This window comes from Cherax quadricarinatus, unplaced genomic scaffold (assembly GCF_038502225.1).
Source record: "Cherax quadricarinatus isolate ZL_2023a unplaced genomic scaffold, ASM3850222v1 Contig188, whole genome shotgun sequence".
NCBI lineage: Eukaryota > Metazoa > Arthropoda > Malacostraca > Decapoda > Parastacidae > Cherax > Cherax quadricarinatus.
Window position 1 is genome coordinate 184,524 of NW_027195214.1, and position 19,361 is coordinate 203,884.

Here is a 19,361-nt window from a genome sequence, read left to right on the forward strand (position 1 = left end):
ATCGGTACAGTGTATCATTGCTGTGTATCAGTACTGGGTATCAATACTGTGTATCATTACTGTGTATCAGTACTGTGTATCATTACTGTGTATTATTACTGTGTATCAGTACTGTGTATCAGTACTGTGTATCAATACTGTGTATAAGTACTGTGTATCATAACTGTGTTTCAGTACTTTTGTAGACAGCCTGTACTGTCTGCACAGACAGCCCATGCTGTCTGCCAGCTTAGTTCATATTTCGCGCCACTCAGGTGCTGCCATCTATAGGCCTTGGCATTTCAGTATGCCCAGACTTGCCTCCCTCTCACTCACTCACACAGCGGCCTAGCAGGAAGTCACAAGTACTCTCAGCTCTCTCTCGTGGGCATGGCCCTGCCCGGGCCATGGGCACAAACACACAAGCCTGTGTAACCCAACACTACTTAACAATAAAGTAAGAAGCCTCCGAAGAGATATATCATTCACACCCCGCTTACAGCTCACCAAACAACCTCGTTATAAATGGTGACAGCGGTGCTTGCAGAAGTTGTGTTTGCCTGGAGAGAAGGAGGGAGAGTTATGAAGTCATCTTCACTTCATCACCCTACACAAGAAGCATCCGTCTCTCAACGAGTTATCCTGATGTCGTGTCTGCACGTTTGAGCATCCAGACACAGGTACAAGCAGGATCCAGCCGAAATTTATCGAAATTCTCCGAGAATTGTGAGTGGCGTCACAGTGACCCCACGCTACAGCGTCCCAGCGTCTCACGCTACAGTGTCCCACGCTGTTTCTCAAGTCACGTGTTCAGCGTCACTTGTATGTTGCTGTTGTTGTTCAGCTCAGCACAGCTGTTTCAGCAAGCCAGAGGTGAGTTTTGTGGTGATTTCTGCGTCCAGTGTGAGCTTCTCCACGTATTTGTGGGTGGGGGAGGAGAGGAGAGGAAGTGGCTGTTCCTTACCTTGCCCATGCTCGCCCCGCCATGCACTCACCCACGCTCCTCGCCACCACACTACCATACACCACTCACACTACTCACTCCCTCTGCTGTGTTTTCTGCTGTTTTTCGTGTGATTCGTCGCCAGTGCTGTGTATCCGAGTGCCCGAGGCCACTCGAAGCTGCGTGGATCAGCATCCCACGTAGATCACGTCACGTGGGTGTGGCCGATGTCACGTAGACCTACAAAGCCACGTGAGTTACCAGATGTCCCAAGGCCACATGCTGTGGTTTGCTGCCCGCATCACATCGACGCTACCCACGATGCTGCCCGACTTCATGACGTCACGATGTCTGCTGACGTCACCTCACGATGTCTGCCTGACGTCACCTCGAGATGTCTGTTGACGTCACTGCTGCTGACGTCACCTTGCGACATCACGCCTGACATCACATGATGTCACATCGAGTGTTCTAGTAATTATTTCAGTATTATCGAGAAGATTGAGAGAAGATATATGTCGTGTGTTAATTAATTCCTCTCAGTCAGTGTTCTCACATTTTAGTATGTCTCAGTCAGTTTTATGCGCAGAAAAGCATCATTTGCTAGTTAAGCCATGTTGTACCGTATGTACAGAGGTGTGTTTGTAAGTTTTCCGTGTGTCCAGTGAGGTCTGTGGTCAGACCCTTGAGTTGTACCACTAAGTCACCCGCCTGACCAGTGTTTGACAGCTGATTTCTCAGCCCTGAGTGTATGAGCCCCCTTGTACAGAAAGCTTTTATGCTCGTCGCTCGTGTTGTTCTGCAGAATCGTACCTGCTACGATTCCCATCGAGATTTGTTTCACTTCACCTCCAGACCGTCAGAGTGCAGTTATATGTAGAGAAACAAGTCTGGGGACGCTTAGACTAACCTCTGCTTATAACTCCAACTGTCGAGAGATGATACTCGTCAAGCCGCAGCCAGCCCTGTCGGCAGGCGCTGTGTCAGCCTCGTGTCACAAGCTTCAGTGAGCAGCCTGCACAAAGAAGATGTCACTTTGACTGCTAGCTCTCTCACTGCAGTCTGGTGTATGATGTTACGACTCCCAGATGTTTCGCCCAGTCGTCTCTGCCACGACTCGCTCCACAACTCGCTCCACGCTCGCCGGCAGTGACAGCCCAGCAGTGACAGTACCAGTCGAGAAGTGTTCTGAGTCGCTTGCCAGAAGTCCTGCCCAGTTGCCGAGTTTTGTCGACGCCTCACTCGAGGGCACCAGCATGTCGTGCCCCAGGTTGAGTGAAAACCTGCAGCGACTCCTACGATGCCTGCTTCACCGTTCCAGAGGAGACCGTACCCTGTTACGTCACAGCTCAGCCGCAGCGATGTCTCCCGTGTTGCAGTATCTGTCCAGACGCAGGAAGGCGTGCAGTGATGCCCTTCGACGCTCACTGCCTTTGACCACGATGTTTAGCACACCCCACATGTTTTTTTCTTCCCTCCCTGTAGGAAGTTTTTTTTTCCATGTCCATATGTATATATATGTTTTTATTTTGTGTTCTGTGCCCTGTTCCTACGAGAGAGAGACCGAGTTTCTTTTACTACCAGTATTGTCGCGTCGGGACGACGCGCGATAGGTGGCCGAGCGTATGTAGACAGCCTGTACTGTCTGCACAGACAGCCCATGCTGTCTGCCAGCTTAGTTCATATTTCGCGCCACTCAGGTGCTGCCATCTATAGGCCTTGGCATTTCAGTATGCCCAGACTTGCCTCCCTCTCACTCACTCACACAGCGGCCTAGCAGGAAGTCACAAGTACTCTCAGCTCTCTCTCGTGGGCATGGCCCTGCCCGGGCCATGGGCACAAACACACAAGCCTGTGTAACCCAACACTACTAGTTTTCAATAAACAAAGAAGCCTCCGAAGAAGTATATCATTTAACTACCCGCTACCAGCTACCAAATAAGCGTCGTTATACTTTGTTCTCTTTACTGTGTATCAGTACTATCATTACTGTGTATCAGTACTGTGTATCATTACTGTGTATGAGTACTGTATCAGTACTGTGTATCATTACTGTGTATCAGTACCAGGTATCAGTACTGTGTATCATTACTGTGTATCAGTACTGTGTATCAGTACTGTGTATCATTACTGTGTATCAGTAATGTGTATCAGTGCTGTGTATCAGTACTGTGTATCATTACTGTGTATCAGTACTGTGTATCAGTACTGTGTATCATTACTGTGTATCAGTACTGTGTATCAGTACTGTGTATCATTACTGTGTATCATTACTGTGTATCATTACTATGTACCAGTACCAGGTATCAGTACTGGGTATCAGTACTGTGTATCATTACTGTGTATCATTACTGTGTATCAGTACTGTGCATCATTACTGTGTATCAGTACTGTGTATCATTACTGTGTATCGGTACTGTGTATCATTACTGTGTATCAGTACTGTGTATCATTACTGTGTATCAGTACTATCATTACTGTGTATCATTACTGTGTATCAGTACCAGGTATCAGTACTGTGTATCATTTATTTATTTATTTATTTATTTATTTATTTATTTTCAATTTGTGCACACATACAGAGGTACAAAAAAATACAGATAAGAGCAGTATGCCAAAGCCACTTATACTATGCATAGCATTACGGGCTGGCTTAAAATTAACTTAAGATTAACTAAGCAATGATGAAATCAGTGATAAAACATTAATGTAAACAGATTACTATAAAGCACAAGTGAGTATTACAAAGACAGGTCATATGGTTGCATTCAGTTAGGTAGTGATTCTGTTAGGTAGTGTATTTAAAAAATAATAAAGTTAGATTCGGTTTTAGGTTTAACATTTATGTGATATAATTGTGAGAAACATTTAAGATATACAATTTATAAGGTTCAGTTATTCAGTATTTATTTGGTTTTGGGTGAGTAAGTGATCTTTGAGAAGAGACTTGAATTTATAATCAGGTAGTGTTTCTTTTATATTTACAGGTAATGAATTCCAGATTTTAGGGCCTTTTATGTGCATTGAGTTTTTGCATAGTGTGAGATGGACACGAGGAACATCAAAGAGTGATCTGTGCCTTGTGTTATGGTCATGTGTTCTGTTGAGGTTGGCAAGGAGATGTTTGAGGGGAGGGTTAATATCAGAGTTAAGTGTTCTATGTATGTAATAGGTGCAGTAATAAGTATGGATGTTTTGTATGGTGAGTAGGTTTAGTGTATTGAATATTGGTGGAGTGTGCTGCCTGTAGTGAGAATTAGTTATCATTCTAACTGCAGCCTTTTGTTGAGTAATTAGTGGTCTGAGATGGTTAATTGTTGTTGAGCCCCATGCACAAATTCCATAGGTGAGATAGGGGTAAATAAGAGAGTGATATAGGGCCAGGAGGGCTGACTGTGGAACATAGTACCGTATCTTCGATAGTATGCCTACAGTCTTGGAAATTTTCTTAGAGATTTGTTGTATATGTGTATGAAATTTGAGTCTATTATCAAGGTGGATTCCTAAGAATTTTCCCTCTGTTAGTTTTGTGATAGGTGATCCGTTTATCATTATGTTAAGAGGGACATCTGTAGCTCTGTTACCAAACTGAATGAAGTAGGTTTTGTCAATGTTTAGTGTAAGTTTGTTAGTCCTCATCCAGGTAGATATTTTCTGTAATTCGGTATTTACAGTATTGGCTAGCGTGACTGGGCTCGGGTGAGAGAAGACGTATGTAGTGTCATCTGCAAATAGTGTGGGTTTGAGTAATTGCGAAGCATTTGGAAGGTCATTTATGTATAGGAGAAAGAGAAGAGGGCCAAGGACACTTCCCTGTGGGACACCAACTGTAATTGGTTGCGCAGAAGAGTTTGCCCCATTTGCGTACACATATTGGCTTCTGTTGCTGAGGTATGACTTGAGGTAGTTGAGGGAGTGCCCTCTTATACCATAGTGTGTCAATTTTACGTGGAGCAAGTCATGGTCAACTGTATCAAAAGCTTTACGTAAGTCAATGAAGATCCCCAGTGGGACTTCTTTTTTCTCTATTGCAGTGTATATATGTTCTAGCATGTGTATAATAGCATCATTAGTATTTTTATTAGGCCTGAATCCAAATTGGCAGGGGTTGAGTATGTTTTGGGAGATAAGGTAGGAGTAGATTCGTTTATGAATTAATTTTTCAAAGATTTTTGAGAGAGGGTGTAAGTTGGATATTGGCCTATAGTTATTCAACTCTGTTTGGTCTCCTCCTTTGTGGATCGGGGTGACCCTTGCTATTTTGAGTACTGTAGGGAAGGTGGAGGATTCAATGGATTTGTTAAAGAGTGTTGCAATGATTGGTGATAGCACTTGTGACACTTTTTTGTATATAAAGGGTGGTAAGGTATTTAAATCTCCTGCCTTGTTTTTTAGTGGGTTGATAATAAGGGAGACTTCATATGGGTTAGTCGGAGCTAGGAACAGAGTGTTCGGGTAGTTGCCGGTGAGGTAGTCATTTGGTGGGGTATCTGAGCTTGGGATTTTATTGGCAAGGTTTTGTCCTATAGTGGAGAAGAAATCATTGAGTCTGTTTGCTGTTTCTGTTGGTGGGAGTTGGGGTTCATCTGATTTTGCTAATTTTATTTCGCTATTTCGTGATATTTTTTTTGTTCCCAGAATTTCTGATAGGGTTTTCCAGGTCTTTTTTATATCACCTCGTAAGTTGGATAATCTGTTCTCATAATACAATTTTTTTGCCCTTCTTATCAGGCTGGTTAGGATTGACGAGTAACGTTTTGTTTGGTCTCTGGTTATGTGACCCATTCTGTACTGTTTTTCATATTGGTGTTTTGTACTTATGGATTTGAGAATGCTGGGTGTTAGCCAGGGACTGTTCAGTCTCTTTGCTGTCATCTGTTTAGTTTTTTTAGGGCAGTGCTTGTTATAGAGGTATTGGGTCTTTTTTAGAAAATTATTAATACATTCATCAATATCTGTATAGGTTTCTAGCTCAGTGTGCCAATCGATGTTTGCTATTGCTGTTGTGAAGTTATTAATGGCTGCCTCATTGTGAAGTCTGAAGGTGACTTTAGTAGTGTCTTGGGGTAGTTTACCAAGAGTTGTTATGAGGAAAGTAGGGTAGTGGTCTGTGGTATTATCTGTAATTATGCCTGATTTTAAAGGGGATATGGTGTTGGTCCAGATGTGGTCAAGTAGGGAAACACTAGTCTCTGTAACTCTTGTAGGTTTTGTTACTGTTGGTAGTAACATACAGTTATTCATTGTGTTTGTGAATTCAGTAACGTGTGGGTCCTGGTCTTGCAGGAGATTTATATTGAAGTCACCTGAGAGTAGTAAGTGATCTTTGTTCATGCGCGCATCAGTTATCATACTTCCTAGATTTTGACTAAATTGGCTAATGTTTGACTGTGGAACTCTGTAGATGTTTATCAATGTGAGAGGTTTTTGTAGGTACTTGGATTTGAATTTAGCTATTATATATTCCCCATGTTCATCCCTTGTGCAAGTATTAGTGATACATTGTAGTTGGTCTGAGTAGTATATGGCTGTGCCACCCCCTTGTTGGTCTGGCCTACAGTTGTGTATGGCTGTGTATCCAGGAATGGAATAGACATCTGAACTATCAGGCTTTAGCCAGGTTTCAGTTAGTGTAATGATGGACATATTGGCATGTAAGGAATTTAGTAATGCTATGAGGTCATCGTAATGCTTGATTAAAGATCTGATATTGTAGTTAAAGATAGTTATGTTGTTGTTGGCACTGAGAAGTGCCTTTGATTGCTCTGCAGTGTAGTAATTACAGTAACTGTTTGATTCATTTAAGTCATTAGATAAGAGGTTGGTATCAGGATCAATGCTTGTAATCATAAGATTTGTAGTGAATCTATAGTTTGAATTAAGTATAAAACAAAGTAAATAGTCTTAAGCTTAAAAAATAGCACCTAGATTATTTAACAAATGTAAAATAATGAGCTAAGGGACTAATACAAATAAAGTGATGATCAAATAGTGGAGCTTGGGAATATGGTAGTAGGTAGTACTGTGTATCAGTAACAGGTATCAGTACTGTGTATTACTGTGTATCAATACTGTGTATCAGTACTGTGTATCATTACTGTGTATCAGTACTGTGTATCATTACTGTGTATCATTACTGTGTATCAGTACTGTGTATCATTACTGTGTATCATTATTGTGTATCATTACTGTGTATCAGTACCAGGTATCAGTACTGTGTATCATTACTGAGTACTAATACTGTGTATCAGTACTGTGTATCCTTACTGTGTATCAGTACTGTGTATCATTACTGTGTATCATTACTGTGTATCAGTACCAGGTATCAGTACTGTGTATCAGTATTATGTATCATTAGTGTGTATCAGTACTGTGTATCATTACTGTGTATCAGTACTGTGTATCATTACTGTGTATCAGTACCAGGTATCAGTACTGTGTATCATTACTGTGTATCAATACTGTGTATCAGTACTGTGTATCAGTACTTTGTATCATTACTGTGTATCATTACTGTGCATCAGTACTGTGTATCATTACTGTGTATCATTACTGTGTATCAGTACTGTGTATCATTACTGTGTATCAGTATTGTGTATCATTACTGTGTATCAGTATTGTGTATCATTACTGTGTATCATTACTGTGTATCATTACTGTGTATCAGTACCAGGCATCAGTACTGTATATCATTACTGTGTATCAATACTGTGTATCAGTACTGTGTATCAGTACTGTGTATCAGTACTGTGTATCAGTACTGTGTATCAGTAAAAGGTATCAGTACAATGTATCATTACTGTGTATCAGTACTATCTATCATTACTGTGTATCAGTACTGTGTATCAGTACTGTGTATCAGTACTGTGTATCATTACTGTGTATCAGTACTGTGTATCAGTACTGTGTATCATTACTGTGTATCAGTACTGTGTATCATTACTGTGTATCAGTACTGTGTATCATTTCTGTGTATGAGTACTGTATCAGTACTGTGTATCATTACTGTGTATCAGTACCAGGTATCAGTACTGTGTATCATTACTCTGTGTCAGTACTGTGTATCAGTACTGTGTATCATTACTGTGTATCAGTACTGTGTATCAGTACTGTGTATCAGTACTGTGTATCATTACTGCGTATCAGTACTGTGTATCAGTACTGTGTATCATTACTGTGTATCAGTACTGTGTATCAGTACTGTGTATCAGTACTGTGTATCATTACTGTGTATCAGTACTGTGTATCATTACTGTGTATCATTACTATGTATCAGTACCAGGTATCAGTACTGGGTATCAGTACTGTGTATCATTACTGTGTATCATTACTGTGTATCAGTACTGTGCATCATTACTGTGTATCAGTACTGTGTATCATTACTGTGTATCAGTACTGTATCATTACTGTGTATCATTACTATGTATCAGTACCAGGTATCAGTACTGGGTATCAGTAGTGTATCATTACTGTGTATCATTACTGTGTATCAGTACTGTGCATCATTACTGTGTATCAGTACTGTGTATCACTGTGTATCAGTACTGTTTACCTGGAGTTTACCTGGAGAGAGTTTTACTGCCTCCTGTGGATCAGCGCCTGATATGGCTGCACGCAAACCAACGTGTGATCAGGAACTGACTTTAGGTGCTTGTCCATCAGCTTTGCCACTGTTGTAATCCCCCTTATGGGAGGCAGTACTGACACTTATTGTATCACGTGCTAGTGTGCTTTTCATTATCATCGTACTGTGTATCATTACTGTGTATCAGTACTGTGTATCATTGTGTATCAGTACTGTGTATGAGTATTATGTATCAATACCGTGTATCAGTACTGTGTAGCAGTACTGTGTATCAGTACTGTGTATCAATACTGTGTATCATTACTGTGTATCAGTACTGTGTATCAATACTGTGTATCAGTACTGTGTATCAATACTGTGTATCAGTACTGTGTATCAATACTGTGTATCATTACTGTGTATCAGTACTGTGTATCAGTACTGTGTATCATTAATGTGTATCATTACTGTGTATTAGTATTATGTATCAATACTGTGTATCAGTACTGTGTATCAGTACTGTGTATCGGTACAGTGTATCATTGCTGTGTATCAGTACTGTGTATCAATACTGTGTATCATTACTGTGTATCAGTACTGTGTATCATTACTGTGTATCATTACTGTGTATCAGTACTGTGTATCAGTACTGTGTATAAGTACTGTGTATCAGTACTGTGTATCAGTACTGTGTATCATTACTGTGTATCAGTATTGTGTATCAGTACTGTGTATCATTACTGTGTATCATTACTGTGTATCAGTACTGTGTATCAGTACTGTGTATCAGTACTGTGTATTAGTATCATGTATCAATACTGTGTATCATTACTGTGTATCATTACTGTGTATCATTACTGTGTATCAGTACTGTGTATCAGTACTGTGTATCAGTACTGTGTATTAGTACTGTGTATCATTACTGTGTATCAATACTGTGTATCAGTACTGTGTATCATTACTGTGTATTAGTATTATGTATCAATACTGTGTAACATTACTGTGTATCAGTACTGTGTATCGTTATTGTGTATCAGTACTGTGTATCAGTACTGTGTATCAATACTGTGCATCAGTACTGTGTATCAGTACTGTGTATCAATACTGTGTATCATTACTGTGTATCATTACTGTGTATCAGTACTGTATATCAGTACTGTGTATCAGTACTGTGTATCAATACTGTGTATCATTACTGTGTATCAGTACTGTGTATCATTACTGTGTACCAGTACTGTGTATCAGTACTGTGTATCAATACTGTGTATCATTACTGTGTATCAGTACTGTGTATCATTACTGTGTATCAGTACTGTGTATTAGTATTATGTATCAGTACTGTGTATCAGTACTGTGTATCAGTACTGTGTATCAGTACTGTGTATTAGTATTATGTATCAGTGCTGTGTAACAGTACTGTGTATCATTACTGTGTATCAGTAATGTGTATCATTACTGTGTATCAGAACTGTGTATTAGTATTATGTATCAGTACTGTGTATCAGTATTATGTATTACTGTGTATCAGTACTGTGCATTAATATTATGTATCATTACTGTGTATCAGTACTGTGTATTAGTATTATACATCATTACTGTATCAGTACTGTGTATCAGTACTGTGTATTAGTATTATGTATCATTACTGTGTATCAGTACTGTGTATCAGTACTGTGTATCAGTACTGTGTATCAATACTGTGTATCATTACTGTGTATCAGTACTGTGTATCATTACTGTGTATCAGTACTGTGTATTAGTATTATGTATCAGTACTGTGTATCAGTACTGTGTATTAGTATTATGTATCAGTACTGTGTATCAGTATCAGTACTGTGTATCAGTACTGTGTATTAGTATTATGTATCAGTACTGTGTATCAGTACTGTGTATCAGTACTGTGTATTAGTATTATGTATCATTACTGTGTATCAGTACTGTGTATCAATACTGTGTATCATTACTGTGTATCAGTACTGTGTATCATTACTGTGTATCAGTACTGTGTATTAGTATTATGTATCAGTACTGTGTATCAGTACTGTGTATTAGTATTATGTATCAGTACTGTGTATCAGTACTGTGTATTAGTATTATGTATCAGTACTGTGTATCAGTACTGTGTATTAGTATTATGTATCAGTACTGTGTATTAGTATTATGTATCATTACTGTGTATCAGTACTGTGTATTAGTATTATGTATCAGTACTGTGTATCAGTACTGTGTATTAGTATTATGTATCAGTACTGTGTATCAGTACTGTGTATTAGTATTATGTGAAGCGGGAGCTTTAGCCACCGGACCACCGGGCCACTGTGTATCAGTACTGTGTATTAGTATTATGTATCATTACTGTGTATCAGTACTGTGTATTAGTATTATGTATCATTACTGTGTATCAGTACTTTGTATTAGTATTATGTATCAATACTGTGTATCAGTACTGTGAATCAGTACTTTGTATTAGTATTATGTATCAATACTGTGTATTAGTACTGTGTATCAGTACTGTGTATCAGTACTGGGTATCAGTACTGAGTATCAGTACTGGGTATCAGTACTGTGTATCAGTACTGTGTATCAGTACTGTGTATCAGTACTGGGTATCAGTACTGAGTATCAGTACTGGGTATCAGTACTGAGTATCAGTACCGGGTATCAGTACTGAGTATCAGTACCGGGTATCAGTACTGAGTATCAGTACCGGGTATCAGTACTGAGTATCAGTACCGGGTATCAGTACTGAGTATCAGTACTGGGTATCAGTACTGGGTATCAGTACTGGGTATCAGTACTGAGTATCAGTACCGGGTATCAGTACTGAGTATCAGTACTGGGTATCAGTACTGAGTATCAGTACCGGGTATCAGTACTGAGTATCAGTACTGGGTATCAGTACTGAGTATCAGTACCGGGTATCAGTACTGAGTATCAGTACTGGGTATCAGTACCGGGTATCAGTACTGAGTATCAGTACTGGGTATCAGTACCGGGTATCAGTACTGAGTATCAGTACCGGGTATCAGTACTGAGTATCAGTACCGGGTATCAGTACTGAGTATCAGTACCCGGTATCAGTACTGAGTATCAGTACCGGGTATCAGTACTGAGTATCAGTACTGGGTATCAGAACTGGGTATCAGTACTGGGTATCAGTACTGAGTATCAGTACTGGGTATCAGTACTGATTATCAGAACCGGGTATCAGTACTGAGTATCAGTACTGGGTATCAGTACCGGGTATCAGTACTGGGTATCAGTACTGAATATCAGTACTGGGTATCAGTACTGGGTATCAGTACTGTGTATCAGTACCGAGTATCAGTACCGGGTATCAGTACTGAGTATCAGTACCGAGTATCAGTACTGAGTATCAGTACTGGGTATCAGTACTGAGTATCAGTACCGGGTATCAGTATTGAGTATCAGTACTGGGTATCAGTACTGTGTATCAGTACTGAGTATCAGTACCGGGTATCAGTACTGAGTATCAGTACTGGGTATCAGTACTGGGTATCAGTACTGGGTATCAGTACTGAGTATCAGTACCGGGTATCAGTACTGAGTATCAGTACCGGGTATCAGTACTGAGTATCAGTACTGGGTATCAGTACCGGGTATCAGTACTGGGTATCAGTACTGAGTATCAGTACTGGGTATCAGTACTGAGTATCAGTACCGGGTATCAGTACTGAGTATCAGTACTGGGTATCAGTACTGAGTATCAGTACTGAGTATCAGTACTGAGTATCAGTACCGGGTATCAGTACTGAGTATCAGTACCGGGTATCAGTACTGAGTATCAGTACCGGGTATCAGTACTGGGTATCAGTACCGGGTATCAGTACTGAGTATCAGTACTGGGTATCAGTACTGAGTATCAGTACCAGGTATCAGTACTGAGTATCAGTACTGGGTATCAGTACTGAGTATCAGTACCGGGTATCAGTACTGAGTATCAGTACCGGGTATCAGTACTGAGTATCAGTACCGGGTATCAGTACAGAGTATCAGTACTGGGTATCAGTACTGAGTATCAGTACTGAGTATCAGTACTGAGTATCAGTACTGGGTATCAGTACTGAGTATCAGTACCGGGTATCAGTACTGAGTATCAGTACCGGGTATCAGTACTGAGTATCAGTACCGGGTATCAGTACTGAGTATCAGTACTGTGTATCAGTACTGAGTATCAGTACCGGGTATCAGTACTGGGTATCAGTAATGAGTATCAGTACTGGGTATCAGTACTGAGTATCAGTACTGGGTATCAGTACTGAGTATCAGTACTGGGTATCAGTACTGGGTATCAGTACTGGGTATCAGTACTGAGTATCAGTACCGGGTATCAGTACTGAGTATCAGTACTGGGTATCAGTACTGGGTATCAGCACTGGGTATCAGTACTGAGTATCAGTACCAGGTATCAGTACTGAGTATCAGCACTGGGTATCAGTACTGAGTATCAGCACTGGGTATCAGTACTGAGTATCAGTACTGGGTATCAGTGGTTAAGTGTTAACTGTTATTTAGATTTAGTTAAATAACAAAAAAAGGCACAATACCGTGACTGGAATAATACACAAATAATCCGCACATAGAGGAGAGGAGCTTATGACAATGTTTTGGTCCAACGTATCAGTACTGTGACAGTACTGATACACAGTACTGATACACAGTACTGATACACAGTACTGATACACAGTACTGATACAACAAGTTATATATAACTAAGCAGTCATCATCTAACAATGATCTACATAAGAAAATTAAGAGACTTATGTTTCCTGCCAACGATAACTTTAATTATAGGAAATTTATAAGCCAAAGGTATATATAATATACACAAAAATTCCTCTCTAAATATATTATAAAAAAAATTTTTATAAGGTATATCTTATGCAAAAAAAAGAAAAAAAAAATACCTTCTTGAAGATGTTGAGTAATGTCTTGGTTAGTTTCTTGTCTTGAGTATTGAAGATGACTTGATGTAGGAGAGCCAGAGCCGTCACCCCGACCACCTGAGGTTGATAATCACACCACCAGCCTTCACCACCACCACCACCTTGCTCCAGCTGTAACAGTTCAACTTGTTATAGTCAAATCACTACCACTACCACCACTATCACCACCATCACTACCACTACCACCACCACCCTGTTCCAGCTGCAACAGCTGAACTTGTTATATTAACTTATATATAACACATCTCCATGGGAAAGTGGAACAGAATTCTTCCTCCGTAAGCCATGTGTGTCGTAAGAGGTGATCAAAATGTTGGGAGCAACGGGCTAGTATCCCCCTTCTATATACTACATTACTAAATTTAAAAAGAGAAACATAAGGTTTTCTTTTTAGGTCACCCTGCCTGGCCATTAAAAAAAAAAAGACAGATGAACAAGACACGTGCAACACATGGGTATCTTTATTCTAAAGATGCTTTACCATCCAGTGACTTTTTTTAATTCAATACAGAACATATAAACTGGAGACAGTAGAAGATAAGGTAATCAGTCCTTCAGCCTTGCTATGCATCAAGTGTCACAGAATTGATCAATGTGAAGCCCAAGCAGGAGAAAGCTTGTTTATATACTGGAGCGAGAAGAGAGGTAGGTGCAGCAGCTGAAGACATCACAGATGGGCAGAACCCACAGGAGGAAGTGGGTTGTGCCCAAGAGTTGAGCCAAAGGTCACCAAGTTATTGTTTCAGCACACCAGTCATTTCCAACCAAGGTAGGCAACTTAAACTACTACAGGTGAAGGCAAAGAATCACAGAGCTGCTCAAAGGGGCCAGTCTATTTGAAACATGGAAGAAGGCACTGGCTAGAGAAATAGAAAATATGAAAATTAAGCTGAACCCTTTGACTGTTGCAACCCCAAATCCTAAAGTGTCTCCTGGTTTATAATAATTTTAAAAAAAAAAAAAAAAAAAAAAATCTTATGAAAAAACTTTTTTGCGATCAGTACTTACCGAGATATAGAGGAGTAAAGCTGGCAGAAAATGAGCCGTGTATGGCAACAGCAGTGACTGCCGCTCACCCGGTAAACTTTGGTTTACTTGCATTCCAAGGTTTCTTGTTTTTTTGTCACTATTTTATTTTTTCACATAACTTAAGTGGCCTGTGAGTCCAAAGTAAGGTGCAATGTAAATATATACACTCGTTGTATGCAACACAATAAGCGCACAAACATAATTATCAATACATGCATATTGTTTACAAAACTTGTTTACACAAATACAAAAAAAATTTTCTTACTATTGTTTTATAATACAGTGGACCCTCGCCTAACGATATTAATCCGTTCCTGAGAGCTCAACGTTAGGCGAAATTATCGTCAGCCGAATTAATTTTCCCCAGAAGAAATAATGGAAATCAAATTAATCCGTTCCTGACACCCCAAAGTATGAAAAAAAAAATTTACCACATGAAATATTAATTTTAATACACACAAACTGAAGAAGACATGCACAAATACATGACACTTACCTTTATTGAAGATCTGGTGATGATTGATGGGATGGGAGTGTGGATGGTGTTAATGTTTAAAAGGGGAATCCCCTTCCATTAGGACTTGAGATGTCAAGTCCTTTTCTGGGGTTACTTCCCTTCTTTTAATGCCACTAGGACCAGCTTGAGAGTCACTGGACCTCTGTCACACAACATATCTGTCCATAGAGGCCTGTACCCCCCGTTCCTTTATGACATTCCTAAAGTGTTTCACAACATTGTTAGTGTAATAGTCACCAGCATGGTTTGCAATAGTTGTGAGGGTGATTTTCATCAAAAAAGGTTTGCACTTTAAGCCACATTGCACACATTTCCTTAATCTTTGAAGTAGGCAACTTCCTCAATTTCTCTATCCCCTCCTCCGGAGCAGTTTCCTCAGGTCTGGCCTCTTGCTGTTGAAGAAGATCCTCCTCCACCAACTCTTCCACATCCTCCCCACTAACCTCCAACCCCAAGAACTTCCCCAATGCCACAACTGATTCCACAATTGGCATAGGCTTCTCAGGGTTAGCCTCAAATCCTTCAAAATCCCTTTTGTCTACATATTTTGACCACAGTTTCTTCCAAACAGAGTTCAAGGTCCTCTTAGTCACTTCCTCCCAAGCCTTACCTATAATGTTTACACAACTGAGGATGCTAAAGTGATCTCTCCAAAACTCTCTAAAAGAGTCAATTGAGTTTCTGTGGTCACTACAAAGCACCTTTCAAACATAGCTTTTGTGTAGAGTTTTTTGATGTTTGCAATGACCTGCTGGTCCATGGGCTGCAGGAGAGGAGTGGTATTAGGAGGCAAAAACTTGACCTTAATGAAGCTCATGTCCCCAGAAAATCGCTCTGCCACGTCTGAAGGATGACCAGGAGCATTGTCTAATACCAGGAGGCACTTAAGGTCCAATTTATTTTCCAGGAGGTAATTTTCCACATTGGGGGCAAATGCATGGTGTAACCAGTCATAGAAAAGGTCTCTAGTGACCCATGCCTTACTGTTTGCCCTCCGCATCACACACAAATTAGCCTTGAGGACATTGTATTTCCTGAACACTGGGAATTTCAGAGTGATACACCAATAAAGGCTTCACTTTGCAATCACCACTAGCATTAGCACACATCAACAGAGTAAGCCTGTCTTTCATAGGCTTATGTCCTGGGAGTGCCTTTTCCTCTGGAGTAATGTAGGTCCTGTTTGGCATTTTCTTCCAAAACAGGCCTCTTTCATCACAATTAAACACTTGTTCAGGTTTCAGTTCTTCACTCTCTATGTACTCCTTGAATTCTTTCACATATTTTTCAGCTGCTTTTTGGTCCGAACTGGCAGCCTCACCATGCCTTATCACACTATGTATGCCGCTACGATTCTTAAATCTCTCAAACCAACCTTTGCTGGCCTTAAATTCACTCACATCACCACTAGTTGCAGGCATTTTTCTAATTAAATCGTCATGCAACTTCCAAGCCTTTTCACATATGATCGCTTGAGAGATGCTATCTTCTGCTATCTGTTTTTCGTTTATCCACACCAATAACAGTCTCTCAACATCTTCTATCACTTGCAATCTCTGTTTCGAAAACAAAGTTGCACCTTTGGCAAGAACAGCTTTCTTGATTGCCGTTTTCTTGGCCACAATAGTAGCGATGGTTGATTGGAGTTTTGTGTACAACCTGGCCAGCTCGGAGACACGCACTCCACTTTCATAATTAGCAATGATCTCTTTCTTCATATCCATAGTAATTCTCACCCTCTTTGCTGTAGGGTTGGCACTAGAAGCTTTCTTGGGGCCCATGGTGACTTATTTTGCAGGTGCAATCACTAAAAACGCTGTGATAATATGAAATGTTCCGATTGTATGTTTGGATGCGACCGCAGTGGCTGGCTTGTAAACACTGACACCCACTGGGCAAATGAGGCACGCTCAGGCCGCAAGTGGTCCACTGTACAGTGGACCTTTACCTAATGAACGCATCGCATAACGTTAAATCCGGCTAGCGATACATTTTAATGCAAAAATTTTGCTTCGCCTAGCGCTGAAAAACTCACCCAACGCAATTCGTTCCATTCCAGATGCGTCCACTTGCGGCCTGAGCGCGCCTAACTTGTCCTGTGGTAGTACCTCCCTGGGTGGTTGCTGTCTACCAACCTACTACCACAAGATGGTAGTACCTCTCTGAGTGGTTGCTGTCTACCAACCTACTACCACAGGATGGTTGTTGCTTCCCTACTACTACTACTACTGCCGCCGCCGCCATCACCGCCACCACCACCAGCAACCCCTGAATGGGTTGCAATATATATAATATATATTATGAATATGAATATAATGTATATTACCTTTTCATATAATTTTATATTGCTTATATTTGTGATAATAACTAAATCGTAAATATATGACTTTATATTATTATTTGACTTAGTTATGTTGTTAGGTAGGATGTAACATATTATGTGCTCAGTTCAAGTCTTGATTGTCTAACTACTCTAATTATCGCTTGTGGCTCGTTAGACTGCCGGCTTCTGTTCTGAGCTGCAGCTGTCCACGGAGCTATCACGTGATCGAGGGAGGGTGTCCTCACCTCGCATGAAGTATTCAGTCTGGTCCAGACTCGCTTGGTGGTTGGACAGATTATCTGTCTCTTTATTCTTGTTAGTTCTGTAGAACTATGTTCACAGAACATTGTATAGACTTAGTGATTTTCGACGTTGTACTGAGGTTGTGTCGCAAAGACGCTCTGAGCAACTCAGGTCCTGAGCCGTAGCTTCTGACCTAACTTGTACTGGTATCTGTGTATTATCACAGTCGGTGATTTTCTAATGCTGAACTTAGATTCAGTAGTATGGGAGTTTTATGACTTTTGTGGAGGATCTGCTGATGGTCCCTACTCAGTGTCGTTATATTATCTCCTTGTTCCTGATTCTGTTTCGCAGTTGCTTGTTATATTGCTATTGGGCTTAGCATTCTTTTTATTGTTCAAGCAGACTGTTCTGACTGCCAGTTGGTCAAGAAGTTAGTTTATTTGAGGACTTTGTCAGTCACTTTTTTAAGTCCAGTCGAGTCTTGAGACATAGCAATCTACTTAGAGCACTTACACATATACACACACACTTACTTGTACATATTTGTAATATCTTATTAAATGTTAATGTACCAGACGGTACTTAAGAATTATAAATGTGGTATGTGCTTTCAGCACAATACTATTGTATACGAGAGAAGTGATTACAGGTCTCCCTCAACATTCGCGAGGGTTAGGGGATCAAGAGCCTCGCGAATGTTGAAAAACCGTGAATGTTTGGTGCCCCATTATATTGTAGGGAAATATATTACAATACTGCTTCCTTAACTTGTTGAACCATGAATAATCATAAAATACATGAAAACATCATAAATTGTACTAAATATATACATGTTATGCTTTAGTAATGTATGTTATTTAATAACATGTATGTTAATAACATGTATGTTATTAAATACCACAGACTCCACCACAGGTCAGCTGTTTTTAATAATCTTCCTGGCTTGCTAGTGTACTCGCATATAATCTAGTGATACCAGTAAATAGCAGAATACAGTGTTGTAGTAGCAACTAACCAGTATTATAATGGTACTTAGTGGAGTGGAGTGACTTTCATTAGTTTCTTTTTCTTGAAATACCAGACGTTACTGTGAATTTCATATAACCTGTAGTTACCAGCGGTCGCAATATACACAACGAGAAGCAATTATTACTACAGAAAAAGCGTCCTTCCTCCAAAATTTGCACCAGTCAACTATAGTGATAATTATTTATTATTTTTTTTTTATTATCACACCGGCCGATTCCCACCAAGGCAGGGTGGCCCGAAAAAGAAAAACTTTCACCATCATTCACTCCATCACTGTCTTGCCAGAAGGGTGCTTTACACTACAGTTTTTAAACTGCAACATTAACACCCCTCCTTCAGAGTGCAGGCACTGTACTTCCCATCTCCAGGACTCAAGTCCGGCCTGCCGGTTTCCCTGAATCCCTTCATAAATGTTACTTTGCTCACACTCCAACAGCACGTCAAGTATTAAAAACCATTTGTCTCCATTCACTCCTATCAAACACGCTCACGCATGCCTGCTGGAAGTCCAAGCCCCTCGCACACAAAACCTCCTTTACCCCCTCCCTCCAACCCTTCCTAGGCCGACCCCTACCCCGCCTTCCTTCCACTACAGACTGATACACTCTTGAAGTCATTCTGTTTCGCTCCATTCTCTCTACATGTCCGAACCACCTCAACAACCCTTCCTCAGCCCTCTGGACAACAGTTTTGGTAATCCCGCACCTCCTCCTAACTTCCAAACTACGAATTCTCTGCATTATATTCACACCACACATTGCCCT

The 19,361-nt window shown here is 40.3% G+C and overlaps 1 protein-coding gene across 1 annotated transcript in view; it reads right to left on the minus strand.

Annotated features, from left to right (window-relative positions):
* LOC128700413 (WASH complex subunit 4) overlaps positions 1-19,361 on the minus strand; it is a 216,713-nt gene that overhangs the window by 171,676 nt on the left and 25,676 nt on the right. Inside the window, exon 4 of the mRNA XM_070080171.1 lies at positions 13,415-13,564. Coding sequence (XP_069936272.1) covers positions 13,415-13,564 — 150 coding nt within the window. The remainder of the gene's footprint in view (positions 1-13,414; positions 13,565-19,361) is intronic.